The sequence below is a fragment of the Somniosus microcephalus genome, chromosome 13, assembly GCF_052327205.1.
Source record: "Somniosus microcephalus isolate GS21.2 chromosome 13, FLI_Smic_1.0, whole genome shotgun sequence".
In the NCBI taxonomy this organism is placed as follows: Eukaryota; Metazoa; Chordata; class Chondrichthyes; order Squaliformes; family Somniosidae; genus Somniosus; species Somniosus microcephalus.
This window is the reverse complement of record NC_140999.1, coordinates 128,790,267-128,817,519: the sequence shown is the minus strand read 5'-3', so window position 1 is coordinate 128,817,519 and position 27,253 is coordinate 128,790,267. Positions and strand designations below refer to the sequence as shown.

Genomic DNA, 27,253 nt, shown 5'->3' with positions numbered 1-27,253 from the left:
ACAGTGAATCCGGGAACAGGAGACTAAGCTGTCTCAAGCTTCACAATGTAATCGCAAAAGAGGATCACCGAACCATTTGGGTCACCCTCAAGATAGCAGGGTCCCAAGTTAAAATGGAATTGGATACAGGATCAGCGCTAACCGTCATGAATTGACGAGATTACGAGCGGCTATTTTCACACATACCCTTGAGAGAGACATCCATCGTCTTGACGACGTATACGGGGCAAAAAGTATACCCCAGAGGAAAAATAAGGGTGCCTGTCGAATACAACGGCAAGAAAATACGGAAATTGTATCTCTACATACTGCCAAATGGTGGACCACCGTTATTGGGACGGGAATGGATCAGGAAGATAAACTTAGATTGGCACTCCATTCATGCAATGACGGTGGACGGTAAAAAAGATGAAGACGTCACTCCTGGACGATTGTCAACAATCTTAGCTAACGCCAAAGAGGTATTTCAACAAGAACTGGGCACGCTTAAAGGCGTAACCGCCTCGATAAAAATAGAAGAGAATGCAGTTCCCAAGTTTTTCAAAGCAAGACCGGTACCATATGCAATTCGCCCAGCCGTCGAGGCAGAGCTGGAGATTCTGGAGAAGGCGGGCGTGTTGTCTAAGGTCGACTGGAGCGAGTGGGCGACACCCATCGTTCCTGTCATGAAGAAAACGTTAAGCAATAAGTCCGGGGAACCAAGGAAGATTCGCATCTGTGGGGATTTCAAGGTGACGGTGAACCCAGTTCTTCACACAGTACAATATCCTCTTCCAAGGATAGAAGACATCTTCGCCTCATTGTCTGGAGGGAAGCGTTTTACAAAAATTGACCTAGCACAAGCATATTTGCAGATGGAGGTTGAAGAGTCCTCTAGGAAGTATCTCACGATAAACACTCACAAAGGTCTTTACCAGTATCATCGATTGGTATTCGGAGTAGCATCGGCTCTGGCGATATGGCAAAGAGCGATGGAACAAGTCCTGCAAGGGATTCCGGGGACTCAGTGTTACTTGGACGACATCCTTGTGACAGGTGAAGATGACAGTGAACACCTTAACAACCTAGAACAGGTGCTCACTAGACTACGGGAACATGGGCTGCGAGCCAATCGTATTGTGGCCATGTGATTGATGAAGAGGGGTTACATAAGTCCCCTGACAAAATTGAAGCGGTTGTTAAGGCCCCAGCGCCTGAAAATGTGTCGCAACTGAGGTCATTCCTCAGATTGGTGAATTACTACCATAAGTTTTTGCCGAATTTGTCGACAATTCTGCACCCACTGAATGCCCTGCTACGAACGGGAGTAGCATGGGAATGGAGCGATGATTGTAAGCGGACTTTTCAGAAGAGTAAGGACTTAATCACTTCAAGGGAAGTATTGGCTCACTACAACCCAGCACTGCCGATCAGACTGGCGTGTGATGCGTCTCCCTACGGCATTGGGGCGGTACTGTCACATAAATTCCTTGATGGTTCGGAGAGGCCGATAGCTTTTGCGTCACACTCGTTAACTTCTGCCGAGCGTAACTACGCCCAGATTGACAGAGGCCCTCAGCCTAGTGTGGGGGGTGAAGAAGTTCAATCACTACCTGCACGGTCAAAAATTTACTCTACTAACCAATCAACAACCTCTTGTCTCCATTTTCAACCCTCAGAAGGGCGTACCGATAATGACAGCAGAATGGCTGCAGAGGTGGTCCCTTTTCCTAGGGGCACACCAATATGACATCGAGTACAAAGGAACTAAACAGCATGGGAATGCTGATGGATTGTCACGCCTACCGTTGCCGACGGTGGAAGAAGAAGACCTTGCAGTGGATCCAATGGAGTTATTCCACTCGACCACAGTCGAATGTCTCCCTGTGACGAATGCAAACATAGAAAAGGAAACACGGAATGACCCGACACTATCACGGGTCTATGATTTAACGGTGAAGGGATGGCCAGCACATGGCGAACCACTGCTGCCCGCATTCTCGCCGAGAAGAGAACAGCTGTCAGTGTGCAGAGGAACCTTGATGTGTGGATCCAGAGTAGTAATTCCACCTAAGTTGACGGATAGAGTGCTCAATGAGCTTCATGAGGGTCATCTGGGTGGGGTAAAAATGAAGAACTTAGCCAGAGCGTTTGTGTGGTGGCCGGGAATCGATAGAGAAATCGAAGAGATGACCAAGAGCTGTGCAGGATGCCAGAAGGTCCAAAACGCCCCACCACAAGCTCCTCTGCATCCATGGGAGTGGCCCTCATCTCCATGGCAAAGGGTGCACATTGATTTTGCTGGTCCCTTCATGGACTCGATGTTTTTAATTGCGGTGGATGCACATTCAAAGTGGCCAGAGGTAATAAAAATGTCCTCAACCACCACGGAAAAAACTATCACAGTTTTACGAACCATATTCGCCAGGAATGGGCTGCCTGAACAGATTTGCTCTGACAATGGACCACAGTTTGTGTCTGAAGAGTTCCGGAGGTTCTTAAAGAACAATGGTGTTAAGCATTACACATCTGCCCCATATCATCCAGCCACTAATGGATTGGCCGAGAGGTTTGTCCAAACATTCAAGAAAGCTATCAAGGCAATGTGTAATGAAGATATACCCCTACAACACAAGGTGGACAACTTCTTGTTTGCCTACCGGAATGCGACACATGCGGTTACCAACCAAACTCCAGCCATGATGTTCTTCAATCGAAGACTACGATGCTGCTTGGATTTGGTTAAGCCAAACGTCCGAAGAGATGTGGAGAACAGGCAGTTTCAGAATATGAATGAAAGGCCGACCAGGAGTTTTAAGATAGGTCAACCAGTTTTGGCCCGGGACTACCGCACTGAGAAATGGCAGCCAGGAATGATTTGTACACGGCAAGGACCTCTCATGTATACCGTGGACGTTGGAGAGAGCATTGTAAGACGCCATGCTGACCAGATTCGAGTGTCACTGGAAAACGTCAACTCCACACCACGATCTGATACACCTGGCAATGAAATCGACGTACCAATTGCAGCTACCGCAGAACCGGTGATATTGGAAGCAGATGAACCAAACAACGACATTGATTCCGACTCAACATTGCCAGAAGAACCTGATACCCCAAAGAGGCGTTATCCAGACAGAATCAGGAAGCCTCCTCAAAGACTGAACTTATAATTGCTTAAACTTAACCAATGTATCTAGCAACCGTAATTGTGATTGTAATTAGTTATCATTTAGTTGTTAAATGAATGTTATGTACTGTTTATCTAAAAGGGGAGGAATTGTGTATGTAACTTTTAAGAGAATAACTGGTCTCAGACTGCAGTACCGGCAGTGACCATCCCTGTATAAAAGGCGCTAGTGAGCCTCTGTTGTTTTCAGTTTCACTATTGACTTCCATCAGTAAAGACTTGTTTTGTTCAACTCCTGCTGTCCGTGTCTCAATCATTCACGGATGTAATAATAACCTGCACTGCTTAAAGCCAGCCTACATCTTTAAAGGGGAGGTGCATTCTGAGGGAAGCAGGTGCGGGAAGTGGCTGGGGAAGCGAGTCTGACCTGCAAGAACACTGACTAATGGGACAACAGGGGAGAGAGTGTTCTCCAAGTTTCACAAACGCTGCACTGGAGGCCTTAGTGGAGGAGGTGAAGAGGAGGAGAGAGGTCCTCTATCCACAGGGGGCCAGGAGGCCCTCCAGACAAACACTGTGAAGGCAATGGGAGCAGGTAGCCGTGGTGGTCAATGCCAGGAGTTAAGCCCCAAGGACCTTGATGCGGTACCGCAAAAAGTTCAATGATCTCACACGAGTGGTCAAGGTCAGTGAATTCATCTTCAAATGTCACATCCCACCAACTGCACCTCTAGCCTCAGCAACTGCTCAATGCATCACACCCCCATCACTCACCTACCAACAATCTCTATCAATCAGGACTTATACCTCACAATCATAGCTTCATCTCACCCTCACACACTTAGCACTGCTGCAAGCCTCACACCCACATCTCACAGCTTGCACACAGTCAGCTATTCGACCTTGAAAGGCACATCACCCAAACATATTGCATGACACTCACTGACACACTTCCCTCTCTCTTGCAGCACAAGTCGCCGTATAACCAAAAGCAGCAAGAGTTACCCAGTGTGGGACAAGCTTGGCTGCATGACGTTACCCCGACTGAGGAGACAGTGGTCGCCATCATTGGAGCGGCCACTGCTGAGCCCGTGGCCAGCACAGGGCTGAAACAATCCTCATACCTAATCCTCCTTCTCGCATCCCACTTCCCCCTCATCCCACAATCTCTTCTGATTTACAAACTGCAGATAGTGTAAACATGTACCTCTTGAGTTCCCCTTTCTTCACCACAACCCTACCCTTGTGCCTTTCTCCTTTCAGGTGCCCAAGAACTGCAACCTGGCCAGGCAGTGGCAGAAGAGCAAGAAATGGAAGAGGAAGCAGGCAGTGGAGATGAAGACATAGCAACATCACGCAATTTCACACTCGTAGCCACCAGCTCAGATACTGACACTCCACGTACTTTAGAGGATAGCTTAGATGTGGGATCTGCATGTGGTGAGACACTGGGAATGAGTGGCCTACAGCCAGGGCAGGGGGCATAGGGTAGTGCAGGTGCCAGCCCCCTGGAGGATGAGGTCGCACACGAGTTCTGCTTCAGAGGACTCAGATGAACATTTGATGGGGCAGGCTACAGAAGAAGGCTGATGGGTGCACACAATGGGCCAGAAATTCGCGGCCAAAGGCGTGAGTGCGCTCGGGGTACTCACGCATCTGGCCGTTGGAAATGCCGGCGTTCAGCATGAACAACGCATGCGGGGAACGCCGGCATTTCCAGACCTCGAGCGCGTGCGACTGCACAGGCAGCGCTTGCGCAGTGAACTTCGTAGATTTCATTCATGAAATCCGTGAGGGTAAGTCCTCAGAATTTACACTTGAAAAAAGCAAGTGTAAAGTGGTTCATTGGCTGCGGAGGAAGAAACATTTTATCGTGGAGCTTCTGAAATGCAATATTTTTGTTTGGGAAAGGGAGGGAAGTTATTTTAAGAAATTTTAAGTAAGTTTTAAAGTTAAAATTTTTTTTTTTTTTTAAAGGGTTTTCAGAACGGTAGGTAGAAGGAGCAATTGTGGCTGTGTGAATGGAATGTGAGAATGAGTTATGTATGTATGTCCACATATATTCCTTTACGTATATGTATGTATGTTTTATATTCCTTTACTAATGTGTATGAATGTATGTTTTTAATTATGATTTTCTAATAAGTTACTTTCTCTGAAAGTCATAATTAAATAATACATTCATACACATAAGTAAAGGAATATATACATAACACGCAAAGGAATATATACAGACATACATACTTTCAGAAGCTCCACGATAATAAATATCTTCCTCCGCAGCCTCTGGAGCAACTGTACCCATGCTTTTTTCATGTGTAAGTTGTAATGACTTGACCTCACTGAAAGCATTAATGAAAGCGGCGAATTATACTGCGCACGCGCTGCCTGTGCAGTCGCACGCGTTCTGCCTCTGAACCCCTTCGTTCAGAGGACAGGAAATGCCAGTTTTCCCCACATGCACTGTGCATGCTGAAAACCGGCATTTCATCCAGCCAGATGCGTAAGTACCCCGACCGTACTCGCGCATTTGGAAGGGAATTACTGGGCCAACATTTTACATGTCAATAAAATGAAAAATTTAACAATTGCACGACTTGCCCCCTCGCATCTGTGACTGAGGGTCCAAGGAGGTGCATTGCGCAAGAGGTCATCATCGTACGTATCCTCACACTGTTCCCTTTGGGGAACTGTATGAAGTGGTGGAAGGATTTATGGCCGTGATTAACGCTCATTCCGTGACCGTAACCATCTTTGAACCAGCCATTAGGGTGGTTAGTCCTATGGCGGGAGGGTTTTACGGGCTCCCACAACCCATCTGAGGGGGGGGGGTGCCACCAACATCCACGGACGCAAGTATCCCACTGGATGTCCACCCAGAATTTAAACTTGGAGCTCCGACTCCACTTGCCGGGACTGTCTGGAGTGGGGTTCAAAACCCTACTCCTTCTGGCCCAGCGGCGGGGATGCTTACTGCTACGCAAAAGGCCCACTCCGCACAAAAGGTGACACCCATACGTTTCCTGCGCCTTTTCCCTCCCCGTGACTGGAGCCCTATGCTGCCATTTCACGTTGCTAATCGGATTGGGCCTTCGTCATAGTGGTAGGATCCCCGCCGCTGGGCCAGATCAGGGTAGGGTTTCGAACCCCGCTCCAGACAGTCCCGGCAAGTGGAGTCGGAGCTCTGGCTCTAAATTCTGGGTTGACATCCAGTGGGATATTTGCGTCCGTGGGTGTGGGTGGTCCCCCCTCCTTGTATAGCTTGTGGGAGCCCGTAAAACCCTCCCGCCATAGGACTAACCGCCCTAATGCCTGGTTCAAAGATGGTTACGGTCACGGAATGAGCGTTAATCATGGCCATAAATCCTTCCACCACTTCATACAGTTCCCCAAAGGGAACAGTGTGAAGACACGTATGACGACGACATTGCTAAATAAATAAATGGAATTTAAAAAATTCTTTTAGGGCTTTTAAAAGTCTTTAAATTGCTTTAATTCTGTTTAAAACTACTTCAGATTACTCAAAATAATGTAAACATTTTAAAAAGTTTATAAAAGTTACCAAAATCTTCAAAAAACTTCCAAAAACCTATTTAAACTGCTGCTTTGCATGTAAAAATGGTTAGCAGCTTGACAGAAACATTGGGGGTGTGTCCAGTGAAACTGAGACCTCAAGGGGCGTGTCTCACTTGCACTGCACGCTCCTGGCTTCGCGCTGGCTGCACTCCTGGGCGGCGTGACGTCATACGCTGCCCGGGATTCTTCTTCTGGAAACACCAATTCCAGGCGTCCCTGGAGCTGATCGGCAGTAGCGCGGGGTAAGTGTAAATACGGGGCTTGCACGCGCTGCAAGCCCCGTTCTGGAATTTCTGGGCCAATGAAATGCTTGGTGCACTGGAAAGTCTGCCAGAAAGTCTCTGTGCAATATCAAGGAGCATGGAGGAGTCCAGAACCAACTTGGCACAGGGCTTTACACAGAGTTTGGAGCCCATCCTTTCCAGCATGGAAATGATGGCCAACTCCATTAGCACACTTGCTGACCCAATCAGGATGCAGCATTTGAATGGCCGCTGTCTCAGCTTCCATTGCAGTGCAAGCTGCAGCCACCCAATGTCTAGGTGCTGTTGTGGAAGCTCAGACTTCTGTCATGAAAGCTCCACTTGCTGCCATTCAAGCTCAACATGCTGCCACGTGATGTGCCTCAATAATCCCAAGACTCGATGTTAGCGGAACAAAACAAGGCTTTTATTAACTTAGAAGATAACACGCAGTGGAGAGAGGTATCTTCCATCTGGAGCTCTGCAGTACTGGATATGAGGCCAGACTGAGCTGGCTTACATAGAGGCCAGGTATGGGCGGAGCCCTACACACAACACATTCCATACATTCCAATATACAATACAATGGTGAGGAGAAACCTGAAACCAACCACAGTCACAGGCAATACAATGGTGAGGGGAAACCTGAAACCAACCACAGTCACAGGCAGTGATGAATGGAATATTTCATCACATTCACCCCTTCTATAGATTTAGTCTGTTCGGGGGTTTGGTAGTCCTCTGTGACCGACGTGTCTGTTGTGGTGTCGCGGGTGTCGGCTGGGTGTCCCCGGTGGCCTCCTGGGTCTCTGCCGGGGGTGCCGCCAGGGTTGTTGAAGGGGTAGTTGGTGGGGGTGCCGTTGGTCGATGTTCTTCCGGGGGTGATGAAAGAGTAGTGGGTGGGTAAGAGTTGCTGTGGTCGTTGGTGCTGCTATTGCCGTGGTTGTTGTCGTTACCGGCTGGGGCGACGTCTTTTATTGACACGGTGTCCTCCCTTCCATCGGCGTGGCGGACATACGCGTATTGGGGGTTGGCGTGGAGTAGGTGCACTGGCTCCACAAGAGGGTCCGTCTTATGGCCCCTCACATGCCTTCGCACGAATACCGGACCTGGGGTGGAGAGCCATGACGGCATGGATACGCCTGAGGTGGATTTCCGGGGAAAGCTAAACATTCGTTCATGAGGCGTGGCATTAGTGGCAGTACACAATAGCGACCGTATCGAATGGAGCACATCTGAGAGGACTTCCTGCCAGCGGGAGATAGGGAGGCCCTTGGTCCTTAGAGCTAGAGTGACTGCTTTCCATACTGTCCCGTTCTCTCGCTCCACTTGACCGTTACCCCGGGGGTTGTAGCTGGTGGTACGGCTCGTGGCGATACCCCTGGACAGCATGTACTGGCGTAGCTCTTCACTCATGAAGGACGCCCCCCTATCCGTGTGGATGTAGCTCGGCATACCGAACAGGCAGAACAGGCTGTTGAGGCATTTAATGACCGTGGCGCTGGTCATGTCTGGGCAGGGGAAGGTGAATGGGAACCGGGAGTATTCGTCCACAATGTTCAGGAAGTAAACATTGCGGTCGACGGACGGGAGGGGGCCCTTGAAATCTAAGCTGAGCCGCTCAAAGGGCCGTGTAGCTTTGATTAAGTGGGCTCTATCTGGGCGGTAGAACTGAGGCTTGCACTCAGCGCAAGTGCGGCAGTTCATGGTCAGAGACCGAACTTCCTCAATCGAGTAGGGTAAGTTGCGGGACTTTATGAAGTGGAACAGCCGCGTGACCCCTGGGTGGCAGAGGTCGTTGTGGAGGGTCTGTAGCCGATCCCCGGTGGCGCTGGCACACATCCCTCGTGAGAGGGCATCTGGGGATTCGTTAAGGGCCCCTGGCTGGTAAATGGTGTCATACTCGAAGGTGGAGAGCTCGATCCGCCACCTAAGAATCTTATCATTTTTGATCTTCCCCCCTCTGTCTATTATTGAACATAAATGCTACCGACCGCTGGTCGGTAAGTAGGGTGAAGCGTTTGCCGGCTAGGTAGTGGCACCAGTGGCGCACTGCCTCCACGATGGCTTGGGCCTCCTTTTCCACGGAGGAGTGTCTGATCTCGGGCCCTTGGAGGGTCCTCGAGAAGAAAGCTACGGGCCGCCCCGCCTGGTTGAGGGTGGCCGCCAAGGCAAAGTCAGACGCATCACTTTCCACTCGAAATGGAGTGTTCTCGTCCACTGCCTGTAGCGTGGCCCGCTCAATATCCTGCTTAATGCTTTTGAAGGCGGCGTGGGCCTCAGCAGAGAGCGGAAAAGAGGATGCTTTCAAGAGGGGGCGGGCTTTGTCGGAGTAGCTGGGGACCCATTGGGAATAATAAGAAAATAACCCCAGGCACCTTTTCAGGGCTTTGGGAGTGTTGGGCAGGGGCAGCTCCCGTAGGGGGCGCAATCGGTCAGGGTCTGGTCCGATTTCCCCATTCTCCACCACGCTGCCTAGTATGCAGAGGCGCGTGGTGTTGAAAACGCACTTGTCCTCGTTGTAAGTGAGGTTGAGTTTTTGTGCGGTTTTCAGGAACCTCTCGAGGTTCGAGTCGTGATCCTGCTGGTTGTGACCGCAGATGGTGACGTTGTCGAGGTAGGGGAAGGTTGCCTGCAAGTGGTGGTCATCGACCATGCGATCCATCTCCCTCTGGAAGACCGAGACCCCATTCGTCACCCCAAAGGGGACTCTGAGGAATTGGTAGAGGCGTCCGTTCGCCTCGAAGGCGGTGTACGGGCGGTCCTCTGGTCTGATAGGGAGCTGGTGGTACGCTGACTTGAGGTCGATGGTGGAGAACACCCGGTATTGGGCGATTTGGTTCACCATTTCTGATATGCGGGGTAGCGGGTAGGCGTCTAGTTGGGTGTACCTGTTGATCATTTGGCTATAGTCGATCACCATCCATTTCTTCTCGCTACCCCTTACCACCACCACTTGGGCGCGCCACGGGCTATTGCTGCATTCAATAATGCGCTCTTTCAGGAGCCTGTCTACCTCGGTCGCGATAAACCGCCTGTCCTCCCAGCTGTACCTCCTGCTTTTGATCGCTATTGGCCGGCAGTTAGGGGTAAGGTTCGCGAATAGCGAAGGCGGCTTTACCTTCAGGGTAGCCAGGCCGCACACTGTGAGGGGCGGCTGGGACCCACCGTACTTGAGTGTGATGCTTTGGTGGTTGCACTGGAAATCCAGGCCCAAGATCACGCTCGCGCATAGATTCTTCATGATTAATACTTTAAAATTATCGTATACAGTCCCGTTAACGGACAATTGTACCGTGCAGTAACCCAGAATGGTCGATGTCTGGGTTTTATCAGCCATAGAGATGGTACCCCGAGTAGGGACCACCTTTAGGGAGAGTTGTTGTGCCAGTTCAGGGTGGATAAAACTCTCCGTGCTTCCACTGTCAATTAAACATTTAACCCCGCACCCGTTTACCTTGATGTCCACCATTGATTTGGATAGCGGGTGGGGCCTGGTCTGGTCCACTGTGACCGATGTCACTGTAGGGCCCTGATCGAAACAAGATGGCGTCCACGCTGTCTGCTCACAAGATGGCGGACCCCACGAGGTCGGGCAAGATGGCGTCCAAGATGGCTGCTCCCACGGCGCACACGCGGCGGTGGCGGGTTTTGGTTTTCCGGCGGGGTTCCCTCTGCACACCTTCCCGAAGTGCCCCTTCTTACCGCACTTAAAGCAGGTGGTGCCTTTCGCCGGGCACAGGTTTCTGGTGTGCTTTGGCTGCCCGCAGAAGTAGCAGTTGGGTCCCCGACGCGTCGCGGCTGTCGTAGGGCTTCTGGGGGGAGAGCGGGGCCCCGACGGTGTCGGGCTGCCGGGCGGGGAAGATGCCTTCCAAGATGGCGGCGCCCTTGGTGCACACGTGGCGGCGTGGACGGCGCGGGCTGAAGAGTAGGCGTCCGAGTTTCTCTGGGCCACATCCAGGGATTGCGCGGTGTCCACAGCCTGTTTCAGGTCCAATCCCGTTTTTTCCAGCAGTCTTTGCCGGATGTAAGTGGAGCTGAGGCCTGTGATAAAGGCATCGCGAACAAGCTCGTCGGTGTACACCGCGGCTTTTACATCTCGGCACTTGCAGTCTTTGCCAAGCCTTTTCAGGGTGCCTAGGAACTCCTCCACCGATTCCCCAGGTCGCTGTGCGCGAGTGGCGAGCAGATGCCTAGCATACACCTCATTCGTAGGCTGCTGGTAATGCGCCTTTAAGATGTCACAGGCGGCCAGGTACGTGTCGGCGTCTTGGATGAGGGGGTAAACCCGGTGGCTTACCCAATTCCGCAGAATTCCGAGTTTCATACTCGCAGCGTCTGTAGCGTCTTTGACGGCTGCGGAATTGTCCAGGAAGAATTCCATACACATAAACCAGTGTCTGAAGCGTGCTGATGCGTCCAGAGCATGCTGATCCAAATCCAAACGTTCGGGTTTCAGGAGTTGATCCATTGTGTTGAAAAATAAGTTAATAAAATTGATGTGCCTCAATAATCCCGAGACTCGATGTTAGCGGAACAAAACAAGGCTTTTATTAACTTAGAAGATAACACGCAGTGGAGAGAGGTATCTTCCATCTGGAGCTCTGCAGTACTGGATATGAGGCCAGACTGAGCTGGCTTACATAGAGGCCAGGTATGGGCGGAGCCCTACACACAACACATTCCATACATTCCAATATACAATACAATGGTGAGGAGAAACCTGAAACCAACCACAGTCACAGGCAATACAATGGTGAGGGGAAACCTGAAACCAACCACAGTCACAGGCAGTGATGAATGGAATATTTCATCACACCACGCAAGCTCAGACTGCTGCCATCGTGGCTGCGCTTACCAGTGTTTAAAGGGGCTTGGAGGGTGTCACAGCAGTCCAGCAATCTGTCCTCCAACAGGTTACTAGGATTGCCGAGGTGCCACCCCATACGATTCGCTGCATTGTCGCACACCAACCGGATATTGAGAAAGTGGAATCCTTTTCGGTTCCGATACACCTCGGCAGGTAGTGCAGAAAAGCCCTGTGACCATTCCCCTCTCAAACCGGTATACCGATTTGGATACTGTTGAGGGGGATGACTCACCAGGGGAAGGCAGCAGCAGCCAGCTTCCTGGCACTGGGGGTGCTCCTGCTGCCCAGGAAGGGAGGAAAAAGAGTGGGAGAGCAATAGTGGTAGGGGATTCTATAGTAAGGGGAACAGATAGGCGTTTCTGTGGCCGTAGACGTGAATCCAGGATGGTTTGTTGCCTCCCTGGTGCCAGGGTCAAGGATGTCACTGAGCGGCTGCAGGGCATTCTGGAGGGGGAGGGTGAACAGCCAGAGGTCGTGGTCCACATTGGTACCAACGACATAGGTAAAAAGAGGGATGAGGTCCTGCAGCAAGAATTTAGGGAGCTAGGGGCAAGATTAAGGAGCAGGACCTCAAAGGTTGTAATCTCTGGATTACTCCCAGTGCCACGTGCTAGTGAGTATAGGAATAGGAGGATAGAACAGATGAATGCGTGGCTAAAGGGATGGTGCAGGAGGGAGGGCTTTAGCTTCCTGGATCACTGGGTCTGCTTCTGGGAAAGGTGGGACTTGTACAAGTCGGACGGTTTACACCTGAACCAGAGGGGGACCAATATCCTTGCGGGGAGGTTTGCTAGCACTGCTGTGGAGGGTTTAAACTAACTCGGCAGGGGGATGGGATACAGAGTGGAGCTATAGTAGGGGGTGATGTACAGCCAAATACGGAGGAAAAAACAAGTCAGCAGGGAAGGCAGAGCAAATATGTGAAGGCAAAAGGGAATATGGCAGGGCTGGAAGGCATTTATTTTAATGCAAGGAGTCTTGCAAATAAGGTGGATGAACTGAAGTTGTTGAACACATGGGAGTACGATATTGTTGCTATCACGGAGACATGGTTGAGGGAGGGTCAGGACTGGCAGCTGAATATTCCGGGGTATAGAATCTTCAGGCGAGACAGAGGGGGGTGTAAAAGGGGAGGGGGTGTTGCAATATTAATTAAGGAGTCAATTACTGCTGTAAGGAGGGATGATATATTAGCGGGTTCCTCTAATGAGGCCATATGGGTAGAACTTAAAAACAAAAAGGGGGCAAGCACTTTGGGAGTGTACTATAGGCCCCCAAACAGTCAGGGGGAGATAGAGGAACAGATATGTAGGCAAATCTCAGAAAAGTGTGAAAATAATAGGTTAATAATAGTGGGGGATTTCAACTTCCCCAATATAAATTGGGATAGTCAGAGTGTGAAAGGCTTAGAGGGTGCAGAATTCTTAAAGTGCATCCAGGAGAGCTTTTTGAGCCAACATGTAGAAAGTCCTACAAGAGAGGGGGCGGTACTGGACCTAATTCTAGGGAATGTAGCCGGGCAGGTGGTGGAAGTGTCTGTAGGAGAGCATTTTGGCGATAGTGACCATAATTCGGTGAGATTTAAGGTGGTCATGGAAAAAGACAAAGACGGCCCGGAAATAAGGGTTCTAAATTGGGGGAAGGCCGATTTTAATAAGATAAGGCAGGATCTGGCCAAAGTGGACTGGGAGCAGCTACTTATAGGAAAATCCACATCAAAACAGTGGGAGGCTTTCAGAAGGGAAATAGAGCGAGTACAACACCAACATGTTCCTGTAAAGGTCAAGGGTGGGACCAACAAGCAAAGGGAACCTTGGATGACAAGGGATATACAAAAATGCATTAGGAAAAAAAGGGGGGCTTTTGGCAGTTACAAAAGACAAAAGACGGAGGAAGCCCTAGAGGAGTATAAAAGGTGCAGGGGCATACTTAAAAAGGAAATTAGGAGGGCGAGGAGGGGCCATGAAATAACACTGGCGAGCAAAATAAAGGAAAATCCTAAGATGTTTTATAAGTATATTAAGGGCAAGAGGATAACCAGGGAAAGGGTAGGGCCCATTAGGGACCAAAGTGGCAAGCTGTGTGCAGAGCCAGATGAAGTAGGTGGGGTTTTAAATGAATTTTTTGCCTCTGTGTTCACTATGGAGAAAGACGATGTAGACATAGAAGTCGGGCAAGGGGACTGTGACATACTTGAACATATTAGCATCGAGAGGGAGGAGGTACTAGCGGTTTTAGCAGGCCAAAAAGTGGATAAATCCCCAGGCCCGGACGAGATGTATCCCAGGCTGTTGTGTGAGGCAAAGGAGGAGATTGCAGGGGCTCTGACACAAATTTTCAGAACCTCTCTGGCCACAGGGGATGTACCAGAGGACTGGAGAACAGCTAACGTAGTACCATTATTCAAGAAGGGTAGCAGGGATAAACCAGGGAATTACAGGCCAGTGAGCCTAACATCTGTGGTAGGGAAATTATTGGAAAAAATTCTGAGGGATAAAATTAGTCTCCACTTGGAGAAGCAAGGATTAATCGGGGATAGTCAGCATGGCTTTGTCAAGGGTAAATCATGTCTGACCAATCTGATTGAATTTTTCGAGGGGGTGACTAGGTGTGTGGATGAGGGAAATGCTGTGGATGTGGTTTACATGGACTTCAGTAAAGCTTTTGACAAAGTCCCGCATAGGAGACTGGTCAAGAAGGTAAGAGCCCATGGGATCCAGGGGGCCTTGGCGCGTTGGATCCTAAACTGGCTGAGTGGCAGGAGGCAGAGGGTGATGGTCGAAGGTTGCTTTTGTGACTGGAAGCCTATGTCCAGTGGGGTACCTCAGGGATCGGTGCTGGGTCCCTTGCTGTTTGTGATCTACATTAATGATTTGGATGAGAATGTAAAAGGTATGATCAGTAAGTTCGCGGATGACACAAAAATTGGTGGGGTGGTAATTGCGAGGAGGAAAGCCTCAGGCTACAGGATGATATTAACGGGTTGGTCAGATGGGCGGAAAAGTGGCAAATGGAATTTAACCCTGAAAAGTGCGAGGTGATGCATTTTGGACGGACAAATAAGGCAAGGGAATACACAATGAGTGGTAGGACCCTAGGAAGTACAGAGGGTCAGAGGGACCTTGGTGTACATGTACATAGATCCCTGAAGGCAGCGGAACAGGTAGATAAGGTGGTTAAAAAGGCATATGGGATACTTGCCTTCATTAGCAGAGGCATAGAATATAAGAGCAGGGAGGTTATGATGGAGCTGTACAAAACGCTGGTGAGGCCACAGCTGGAGTACTGTGTGCAGTTCTGGTCGCCTCACTATAGGAAGGATGTGATTGCTTTGGAGAGGGTGCAGAGAAGATTCACCAGGATGTTACCTGGGATGGAGCGCCTCAGCTATGAAGAAAGACTAGACAGGCTGGGGTTGTTTTCCTTGGAGCAAAGGAGGCTGAGGGGGGACCTGATTGAGGTGTACAAAATGATGAGGGGCATAGATAGGGTAGATAAAGAGGAACGTTTCCCCTTAGTAGGGGGGTCAATAACAAGGGGGCATAGATTCAGGGTAAGGGGCAGGAGATTTAGAGGGGATTCGAGGAGGAACTTTTTCACCCAGAGGGTGGTTGGAAGCTGGAACTCACTGCCTGAAAGGGTGGTAGAGGCAGGAACCCTCACAACATTCAAGAAGCATTTGGATGGGCACTTGAAATGCCATTGCATACAAGGCTATGGACCAAATGCTGGAAAATGGGATTAAACTGGACAGGGATTGATGGACGGCGCAGACACGATGGGCCGAAGGGCCTCTTTCTGCGCTGTAAAACTCTATGGCCTAGAAATTGAGTGGGCTTAGCGCCCATTTTGCGGCGCTAGAGGGCATTGCGCTGGACTTACAGCCGGTTTTGAAATTGACTAGGGCCCAACATCGGCGTTACACCGGTAGCGCTGCGCCGGCACCGATGACGTCATCGGTGTGCGCAGCGTCCCGGTTGCCGTGGTGACGGGCCCCAGCGCCGAAATTCAGTTGCGGCCGCCTCGCCCGTGGCAGCCGCAACTAAGACTCTGGCAACAGAGTCTTACACGACTTTGCGCCGGCGCATAAAGGTGGAGCGGCGGCCGGCCGCTTTCCCGCCGGCCGCCTGCCCGCACCTCCCTCCCCGGACTCCCCCACCCCCCCCCCCCCGCGGAACAGATGCTTCTCGGCTGCGAGCCCGGCACTTCCCCGAGGTGCCGGGCTCATTTTTGTGACGATTTAACCGGCCAGCGGGCGGGTGCAGGCAGCTCCTCCTTAACTGAAGGAGGAGGCCTGCACTTCCCGAGCCTGCCGCACCGCATCGGGCGCTGCAGCGCCGGAATAGCGCCAGTTTTCAGGCGCAAACAGCCTTCAGTAGCGCCGGCAGCCGTTTGGGCGCGGCGCTACTGAATTTTTGGCGCGCACAGCGCGACTTAGCGCCGGCGCTAAATTTCCGGCGTTAATCCCCGGCGCAGCGCAAACTCAATTTCTAGGCCTATGACTCTATGACCTCAGAGTTTACATGCGCCGCCCGTAAAGCGACATGCATGCAGTCAATATCACGCTGCACCATGGGGAAGCCTGCAATCCTTGTGAAACTGCGTGCTCGCTCCACCTGCTGTTCTCTGGCCAGAGAGGTGGAAATGTATTCAGCTCTCTTGGAATACAGAGCCTCAGTTATCTACCTGATACAAACTGGGAGATGTTGCAAATGTCTCCTGCTCCATCCTGGAAGGAGCCCGACGCATAAAAGTTCATGGCCACCATGACCTTCACAGCCACTGGCAATGAGGTCCTCACCCTGCTCTCAGGTTGCAGTTGTGGCTGCAGCTGGTGGCAGATTTCAGTGAGGATGTCCTTGGTGAAGCACAGACATCTGACACACTGTTTCTCGCTGAGGTTCAGGTCAGAATATTGCTCCCTGAACACCCTGGGCAGATATGACCTCCTGCTGAGAGCCCTTCTCCGTCTCCTCCTCCTCCCTTTGCCAGCAGCTTGTCATGCTCTGTGTTGCCTCTGCTCCTTCTCCCTATCATGCTGTAGGCCAAGTGGAATGCCTACTCTTGCACCCATGTGTTGGAGCAAGTGGTCTGTACAGAAACCTTGAAGTCAGGACAAAGTCCTTCAGCACCTGCTACACCACTCCCTGTAGACTTTAGCAACTTTAAATAACTGTACAAACCAACAAACACTTCTACAAACTCAGCAACGGCCAGTAGAAATCAATCAGAAACTAACCTGCAAGTAGTTGACGATCCCTTTAAATAGCGCTGGTGGGGGGTGTTTCCTGCTGCTGAACGCACGCTCAGCTGTGCGAGATTAAGTGAGGATGTTAGCTGGATCGTTGAGCTCTGAAATTGCACTGCTGGTGTCAAATCAGCATTGCGCGCTGATTGACATCAAAATCTGCCTGCTCTGCATACTTCCAGCACATGCTCCATGCGCCCGCGCTAACGCCTTACCCAAGATGGCATCCGGTGCTAGCTGCACCAGAAGTATGCACGTGTAGCGGACGCCATATTGGAACAAAAATGGTACCCATAGGGCCTAAACAATGGGCAGTACGGAGCCGAATTTTGCGGCCAACAGCTTTATAAATGTCCTTTTCTTTTTAAGGTGGGGATTCTGCTGCATTTACTTCAAAGTGCCAAGTTGACTTTCAATTTGCGAAGAATAACAAAGAGCACAGAACCGATGAGATCAGCACCAAGCGCCTGATAGTCAGAAGGGGACAGACCTTCAACATTAAGGTGAACTTCACGGATGGATCCAATCCAGAAAATGTCAAGTTTAAATTGAACTTCTTGACAGGTAAAGAGTCAATGAATTTAAAAATGACTGTAATGTTTTGTCATAATGTAAAAGAAAAAGATATATGCAAAAGTAATTTTTTGGATTTCTTCATACTCTTACCCTGTACAAACTGCTGTCATCATCTTCTCCTCAACAAACTCTATCCTCATCACTCTCTCCATTCTTGTCCCTGGCCACTGGCTGATCCAGACTGTTCATAACCTTCGCACCCTGTTTAACCCTGGGCTGAGTTTGTAACCCCCATATGCTCTTCATCACTAAGACTGCCAACTTCCATCTCCTCCCCTACCTCAGTCCAACTGCTGCTGAAACCCTTATTCATGATTTTAACGCCCACAGTCTCGATTACTCCAATGCTCTTCTGGACGACTCCCAACTCCCACACTCTGTAAACCAACTCACCCAAAACCCTGCTACCCTATCCTACCCTGCACCAGGTTCTGCTTGAACATCACCCTTGTCCTTGCTGACTTACATTGGCACTCATTCCCTCAATGCCTCCAATTTAAAAATCTCATCCCTCTGTTTAACCCCCTCCATGTCCTCACACCTCTCTATCTCTGTGACCTCCTCCAGTCCTACATCTCCCCTTCTCCAAACTCTCCATTCCTCTGATTCTGGCCTCTTGTGCATCCTCCCCTCCCTTTGCCCCACCATTGATGGGTATATTTCAGTTGCGTAGACCTCATGCTCTGGAATTCCTTCCCTAAACCCCTCCATTGCTCTGCCTCTCCACCTCGTTTTCCTCTTTTAAAAATCTCTTGCAAGATTGCTGATATCCTTGCTATTCTTTGTTTGTTTGGTTCTGGAATTCAGAGAGGCAGCACCTGCCTGGCTGAAACTTGAGTTCTTTTGCCCAGGAAAGAGTTCTGCTTATATATGCTTACACTAGCTGGGGGGGGCCCGGCATTGCCAGGGCAGTTTAGAGGGCCGTGCGGTTGACGGCCAGCCGCTGCTGCTCCCCCGCTCTGTGTCTCGGGCCGCGCGGTTGATGGCCGGCCGCTGCCGCTCCCCCGCTCTGTGTCTCGGGCCGAGCGGTTGTCAGGCCCGGCCCGAGTGACCCCATGGGTCCGAGTGACCCCAACTCACCTCCCGCTCCAGCGGGCCGTTGCAACTGGTAAAAACAGGGGAAAAAATGGCGGCAACGTTTCAGTAGGCTGCAGGATTAGGTCCCGCCCGTGATGCACCGATTGGTCAACCATCAGGTCACTGAACTGTAGAATTGGTCAACCATCACGTCACTCAACGCTAATGAGCGGTAGGATTGGTCAACTGCTAATGAGCGGATTTTTGAATGTTTTTTGTATACTGTCCGAACAATTTTTGTCTGACCAAAAAGTAAATATGCCTATGACACTCCCCTGATCATCAGCTTTCTTTTGATATAACATATGTGTAGGTACACTCTATAACCTTTGAGTGTATAGCGGACGGACAGACAGATGGACAGACACCACTATTTTCTAGATAGATAGATGGATGCATGTACAGAACTACTCTTCCTGCAGTTAAAATCTAAATGTTTGCATAATGTGAGAGTCCATGTCTGCACTGTGTAAATATTTAAAACTAACTGACGGTGGGTGTAGGAAGTATCTGGGAGGTCCAAGGGTTTGATATGGCTTTGGATTTATACACTAAGCAGTATCGAATGAACGTGGTGTGAGACTGCCTCCACAAGAGAGATTCAATGGCTGGAATCTTCACAGGAAAGAATGGGTAGGTTGGTGGTGTGAAAGTTGTATCAATCTAAAACCTGACGCCAACCAGCCCACTTTCACCTTTTACTCTGGAGGGACAGGGGGCGGACAGCCAACCTGCTGCCAGGAGGCGGGTTGGCAATTTAAATATGATAATGAGGCACTGAACCCTCTACTTAACTGCAGTTTTTCTGCAGGCGACTGGGGATCCTAGGGTTCCAGATTCCCAGTAGCTGCAATGAAGTGGCCTCAGCCTCGGTGAGCAATCATTGTGGGCCAGGTGGAGCAGGAGTGCTTCCTCCCAGCCCCAGCACCAGTAGCCCACACACCCCGGGATCGGGGTTCGGACCCTACCGCCGGGCTTGGAACACCACCCCCCACCCCCCGCCCTGAGATTGCGACTTAGCCCCGGGGTCGGGGATTGGACCTGCCACCCAGGGATTGCACCCCGCCCCCGGGGATCGCGACAGGCCTGGGGTCGGGGGTTGGAGGTCGGAGGTCGGAGATCGGATCCCCCCCCCCCCGGTTTCCCAAGTCCCCCTGCTCCGTGCGAGTGGGAAACGGGAAAATCCAGCCCTGCATATTTCACTTTAGAACTGTGTTGTACAACACAGTAATCAATAGCCACATGTGGCAAATTGTGAATCCAGATGTGGTGAATTTCATTTCTGATTAGTAAATAAAAATTGAGTATTAACACCGTTGTTGGACATGTGACCTCTGTACTTATACTCGCACGGTGTATGCATGTGAACTTTAACCTTCTGGTGCATTTGTTGGTTAAAATGGTAAGACAAGAAGCAGAGTGTGTGAGTGCTTTACTTCCTTAATTACTGAATGGTGATAGATGTTTGTTAAGTAAATATACACACCTGAAGTACATTTACTTGTATTGTACGTGCATTTAAGGTGCTTCCTACTAAAATGGGCTCACTGTAGCCATGCCTGTAGCTAGTCAATGATTTCAATTAGACAACACTGCTTTAGACTTTAGAAGCCATGGTGTGGAGATGCCGGAGTTGGACTGGGGTGGACAAATGTAAGAAGTCACACAACACCAGGTTATAGTCCAACAGCTTTATTTGAAATCACAAGCTTTCGGAGCGCTGACGAAGGAGCAGCGCTCCGAAAGCTTGTGATTTCAAATAAAGCTGTTGGACTATAACCTGGTGTTGTGTGACTTCTTACATTAGACTTTAAAGGAAGGGCAGAGCCCTGACTCCAGCAACTTTAGGGTTGGTACAATATCGGCACCTCTTTGCACGGATGTTAAAGTTGTAGTACAGGTGTATCGTAAAATAAGTGCTAATAAGTCATGAGGGGAATATTACCTTGCAGTGGGATCTGAATAAATAACCACAGTGTAAGAACCTCTGAAGTGACTTAGCTTAACATCTATTGAAATCAAATTACATGATCATAAAATATAAAAGCTTGGCACAAAGTTACCTTATTGTTTTTTAAATGATTTGGATCTGGTGTATTATTAATTTAACTGTACTTGTCTTGCTTTAGGTCCACAACCTAAGAAATCAAATAGAACCAAAATAGAGGTTCCTTTCACAAAGTCAATAAATGTAAAAAGATGGAGTGGAATCATTTCCTCTTCCACCAGCAGTGAATTGTGCCTGGCCATATCACCATCACCAAGAGCCAAGATTGGTTACCACAGATTAATTCTGCAACATGCTTATGACGAGGATGTAAAGTACTATCTTGGAAACTTTGTCGTACTCTTCAACCCATGGTGCTCAGGTACAGCTCCTTTTAAGTAACAGCATTTCTGCAATTAGCAAGTTATCTCATTGAAACTTATAAAATTCTAACAGGACTAGACAGTCTAGATGCAGGAAGGATGTTCCCGATGGCGGAGGAGTCCAGAACCAGGGGTCACAGTCTAAGGATAAGGGGTAAGCCATTTAGGACAGAGATGAGGAGGAATTTCTTCACCCAGAGAGTGGTGAACCTGTGGAATTCTCTATCACAGAAGACAGTAGAGGCCAATTCATTAAATATTCAATTCAATTCAATTCAATTCAAATTGCTTTATTGGCATGATAAGGTACATCTTATGTTGCCAAAGCATCGAAAAACATTTATGGTTGAACACATAAACGCAGATCTATCCATACAGTGTATAAACAGATATATCCCTGAGTGTATAAATATACATTTGTATAATTTGTATATACTCTTTTCTTAGGTTTAATGGTTGTCCCTCTGTTTATGGCAAGCTGTAACATAGTGTGCCGCTAAGGTTACACAATTTCTCTGTTCCCCTAGTAGGTATGGGAGCTTTTGGTCGTCGTTCAAATTTCTGAATTCAGGGCATATTTTTGTGAATTTTGGGTAGAAATTCTCCCTGATGCCCTGATATTTTCTACAAGCTGTGAGGAAGTGCATCTCTGTCTCCACCACTCCCTGACTGCAGTGAGAGCATATCCTGTCCTCTCTTAGCAGCCGGGTCTGTCTGTGTCTGCCTTTTTCGATGGCCAGGCTATGTTCACTAAGTCTGTACCTTGTCAAGGTTTTTCTCAGTTTGCTATCCTTTACCGTGGTCAGGTATTCAGCCATGTTGTATTGTCTGTTTAGGGCCAAGTAGCAAATGAGTTTGTTTTGGGTTTTTGTTGTTTCTGCCCAATATGACAGATATTTTTCCTTTTGCTTAGTGACAATTGTCTTGGGTCGAATTCTCTGTGCTACGATGTCACTGTCCTGGGGCTAGTTATTGTTAGTAGTGTTAGTAGTTACTTCACTGAGTCCCAGGACTAGTTGACTGAGGGTATTCTTCTTTATGGTCCTCTCTTGGCATTTCAGGGCTTCGTAATGATAGCAGTGGGGGTTGCTCATTTTTAGGTGTTTCCAAAATTTGGTGGCTCTTTTTTGGATAGTAATTATTAATGGATATTGGCCTAGTTCTGCCCTGCATGCATTGTTTACGGTTTTCCTTTGAGTCCGGAGGATACTTTTGCAGAATTCTGCATGTAGGATCTCAATTGGGCGTTTGTCCCATTTTGCAAATTCTTGTTGTGTTGGCGGTCCCCACACCTCACTGCCATAGAGTGCAATTGGTTCAATTACTGATTTAAAAATTTTGAGCCAAATGCTAATCGGGATTTCTATTTGGATTGATTTTTTAATGGCATAGAAAGCCCTTCTAGCTTTCTCTTTCAGTTCATTCACAGCCAGATGAAAATTTCCCGTAGAGCTGATTTTTAAGCCCAAGTATGTGTTGTTAGTGGTTTGTTCAATTTTAGTTGTTCCTAGTGTGAAATTTATTCTGGGTCCCTGATGTCTGGATCTTTGCTGGAACACAAGGACTTTGGTTTTTTGGGGGTTTATTGTCAGGGCCCAGGTCTGACAGAATGACTCCAGCAGATCCAGGTTCTGCTGGAATATATTCAAGAAGGAGTTAGATATATTTCTTAAAGCTAAAGGGATCAAGGGATATGGGGAGAAAGCAGGGACAGGGTACTGAATTTGGATGATCAGCCATGATCTCATTAAATGGCGGAGCAGGCTCGAGGTGCCGAATGGCCGACTCCTGCTCCTATCTTCTATGTTTCTATCACATGTAGTGCTGTGGTGGTTGCCTCACAATTTTGTGAGTTCAGCTGATTTTGACGGGTAGTGCTGGAACCAGTGCAGTATCAGCCCCATATTTGTAATTGTTCTGTTGTTTATATATCGTGAATGATCTGATTATTGCCCTGTCTACTTTATCTATTCAGAGGATGAAGTCTTTCTGAACAGTGATCCTCAGCGAGATGAGTATGTGATGAATGAAACTGGAATTATTTACGTTGGTAGTGGCTACAACATAAATAATATTTCCTGGAACTTTGGACAGGTATATGAAAATCAGAAAACTTTCTGGTGCATTCTCTTTATCAGCTAAAGTTAAATCCTGTAACATTTTTAGACTTTTGCTTATATGGTTTGATAGGAATTCTTTTTAAATCAAATTACAGGAAACTTTGGTTTATCCGGAGGTTAACTGTCCGGAATGCTCGATCCATCGGCAAAAATCAGGAGCCGTTTCGTTAGGTTTTTTTTCTTTTCGTTGCTTTTTTTTCACCAGTCAGGCTCTGCAAGGTCTCGCTGAAGCTGTTGCTAAGCTACAGAGGCGCTTGCAAGGTACGGCCGACTGTTTAGAAGCTGTTGCTAAGCAACAGGGTTTGTTGCCAGATACGGAGAAAAGCTCCGTATGTTTCAACATTAGCGCTGGTTTGTCCGGCAGTTTTGATGGGACGGCAACAGCTCGGTCCCGTCGGTGCCGGATATCTCAAAGTTTCCTGTACTTTATTGATACAAGGTCAGAGTCAGCTTACAAAGTGTTAATTGCCAGAGATACACAAATGTTTTAAAATGTTGAGTAGGATGGCTTCTGAATGGAATACAAACTGTGCATTTTTACCTGTTTTACAGCTTTGAGATAAAACTGTACACAAAGTGCTGTAGTGGAAGATCTGGCATTCCCCTATTTGGTCTATAAGTCTGCACATTGGCATTGCATTTTGAGCTTAGTGAACACCTGCATTTTATAGCCATGGGTACAGAATCAGCACAGGAACAGTTAAATGAATTGAACACTGCATTAGGCTGAGCATTAGGTTCACAATATATATTAATGATCTGGATGAGGGAATTGGATGTAATATCTCCAAATTTGCAGACGACACAAAGCTGGGCGGGAGGGTAAGCTGCGAGGAGGATGTCGGGAAACTCCAGTACGATTTGGACAGGTTGGGTGATTGGGCAGAAACATGGCAAATGCACTATAATGTGGATAAATGTGAGGTTATCCACTTTGGTGGCAAAAACAGGAAGGCAGATTATTATTTGAATGGCAATAGACTGGGAGAAGGGGAAGTGCAAAGAGACCTGGGTGTCCTTGTGCACCAGTCGCTGAAGGTAAGCATGCAGGTGCAGCAGGCGGTGAAGAAGGCAAATGGTATGTTGGCCTTCGTAGCAAGAGGGTTCGCGTACAGGAACAAGGATGTCTTGCTACAGTTGTACAGGGCCTTGGTGAGACCGCACCTTGAGTATTGTGTGCAGTTTTGGTCACCATGCCTGAGGAAGGACGTTCTTGCCATGGAGGGAGTGCAGCGAAGATTCACCAGGCTGATACCTGGGATGGCAGGAATGACGTATGAGGAGAGATTGTGTCGATTGGGCTTATACTCACTGGAGTTTAGAAGATTGAGAGGGGATCTCATCGAAACCTATAAAATTCTGTCAGGTCTGGACAGACTAGATGCAGGAAGGATGTTTCTGATGGCGGGGGAGTCCAGAACCAGGGGTCATAGTCTAAGGATAAGGGGTAAGCCATTTAGGACTGAAATGAGGAGGAATTTCTTCACCCAGAGAGTGGTGAACCTGTGGAATTCTCTGCCACAGAGGGCGGTGGAGGCCAGTTCATTAAATATATTCAAGAAAGAGTTGGATATGTTTCTTGAGGCTGAAGGGATCAAGGGATATGGGGAGAAGGCAGGGACAGGGTACTGAATTTGGATGATCAGCCATGATCTCATTGAATGGCGGAGCAGGCTCGAGGGGCCAAATGGCCTACTCCTGCTCCTATCTTCTATGTTTCTATGTTTCATTGTATAACCTTCTTGAAGGAACCAATGCAAGTGCAGGACACCACTAAGGTTGAAACGAGAAGCAGAGAAGATGAGGTAAATTGGGAAGTGGTGATTAGGTGACTCCAAGGTTGGATTTAAAAGCCTGTAATTTGAACGGGAGAGAAAAGTTTAAGGGAAGTTTGAAAGTTCCGAGGCCCTGAGAAAGAATGGGTCACTTTAGGAGTTAGCGTATTGTGTTAAAGGATGCAGGGAAGAGCAAGAGCATAGAGGACAGCTTGTATATTGCATTGCTAATGAATGGAAAAAAAGTAAAATAAAATAAAATGGAATACTGTAGCATGAGAGTAATTCCAGGACTTAAATTAATTAATTATTTCTAATGCTGTTTACCAAGTGATGCAAATGTTCATTTTTCCAGTTTGAAGAAGATATTTTGGACATCTGCCTTAAGATATTGGACAACACACCCAAATATCTGAAAAACCCAAATAAGGCACTTCAAAAAAGAGGTTTTCCTGTTTCTATTGCTAGAATTGTGTCAGCCATGGTAAGCATTTAAATGTTAATGATAAAGGTACAGCTTCCCCAATGGTTTTGTTGGTCATGTCACTGTGTCGTAAGCCATGTATACTTGAAGGTCCTCGATTTAATTCCCAGTCTTTGATGTCTGATCTCTGCCAGAAAGGCCACTGAGTACTACAATTGGCCCCAAATTCTGGGCCGAGGAAGAAGGAATTCCTGCTGCATTCATGTAGATGCCTGTTGAGGACAGAATTGGGTTTGATATATGCCCACATTAATTTGCCAATACTCACTGTATAGGCTCATACATGAAGAATGGCCACCTTAGGCAATGGACTCGAGGGTGTCTGGCATCGGTGGAACCAGCACAAAGCAAGGATCCTCAGTAAAGGAGGAGGGGAGAAAAGGGGAAAAATGTGTTACTGATAATAAGAGGAGAGTTAATGAGTAACTTTAATGAATAATAAAATAATGGCCCATAATTTGCAGTCAGCAGTGAAGCAAAGGCGTTTGCTGTTGGCCCCGAAGTAAGCTTCGCACAAAGATCTCATGATCTCTGTGTCCTGCTTTCCGACGTGTAATTCAAATCAACGGAGTTTAGTGGGAATCCCCTAGTGCGAGCTGCTGTGACGTCAACAGGCTGTCTAAGCAGCCAATCAAAATGCAGAATTCTCACAGACAGCAAACAAGGAGGTGGGTAAGCTCTTAAAATTCTAACAGAGAGCAAAAGACAGATTGGGGCTCTCACATGGGGAAAAGGTAAACCTGAAATAAAGATGAACAAACTTTTAGATAAAAAATGTTAACTTTTTAAAGTTTCTCAAATTAAATTTTTTATTAAAATGGATAATTTTGACAGTGCCCAAAATTTAAATTCGTTTTTCAGGGCCATAATCTTTGTTTAGCAGTCAATATGCTGTTAACACCCCAGTTACACCTAATCCATTTGAATCTAACTTTTAGTGGGAAATTAACAGCGTACTTACTGCAGAAGAGCCAAAGTTTTTGCCAGTTTTCATGCTTTGAGAGACTTCATGGATTGCCAGCTCTGTGGGTGGCAGGGGTTGGTGGGGACACAGCACAGCCTATGGAGGAGCAGTGACTGGCAGACAGCAACTTCAGGATTTCCACATTAGGCTGCGCATGCGCTAGATTCTGAAGTTACAGTCAGTTTCAATGGTGAAATGACCGTCATCAGGACCGCAAATACTGGGCCAACATTTTTAGGGAATTATTAGCTGTGATTATTATACACCCAAGTGACTAAATATTATACTGTTCTCAAAATTACTCTTTTGTGCACCCCAGAGTACATTTAGCCCCTGTTGAGCATCCGCTATTCAATCCCTCAGTCACCTGTCTGGGTATTATTAAAAGGAACGATGATAGCTAATTCTGAAGCAGGTCCTAATAAGAGATCCTTTTTGTTAAGTCCATGAATGAATTAGACACGGACTAGCAGGAGTGAAAACAACAGATGTTTACTGGTGGAAGTCCGTAACGAATCTAATCAACAGAGGCTCTCTAGCGCCTTTTATACAGGGGTGGTCACTGCCGGTACTGCAGTCTGAGACCAGTTATTCTCTTAAAGGTACATACACAACAATTCCTCCCCTTTTAGATAAACAGTACATAACATTCATTTAACAACTAATGATAATGAATTACAATCACAATTACTGTTGCTAGATACATTGGTTAAGTTTAAGCAATTATAAGTTCAGTCTTTGAGGAGGCTTCCTGATTCTGTCTGGATAACGCCTCTTTGGAGTATCAGGTTCTTCTGGCAATGTTGAGTCGGAATCAATATCGTTGTTTGGTTCATCTGCTT

The 27,253-nt window shown here is 48.1% G+C and overlaps 1 protein-coding gene across 1 annotated transcript in view; it reads left to right on the top strand.

Moving 5' to 3' along the window:
* Nucleotides 1-27,253, top strand: part of LOC147108593 (protein-glutamine gamma-glutamyltransferase 2-like) — an 85,631-nt gene that overhangs the window by 7,306 nt on the left and 51,072 nt on the right. Inside the window, exons 2-5 of the mRNA XM_086005276.1 lie at nucleotides 17,415-17,609; nucleotides 20,828-21,067; nucleotides 23,044-23,162; nucleotides 25,319-25,447. Of these exons, the coding sequence (XP_085861402.1) occupies nucleotides 17,415-17,609; nucleotides 20,828-21,067; nucleotides 23,044-23,162; nucleotides 25,319-25,447 (683 nt within the window). The remainder of the gene's footprint in view (nucleotides 1-17,414; nucleotides 17,610-20,827; nucleotides 21,068-23,043; nucleotides 23,163-25,318; nucleotides 25,448-27,253) is intronic.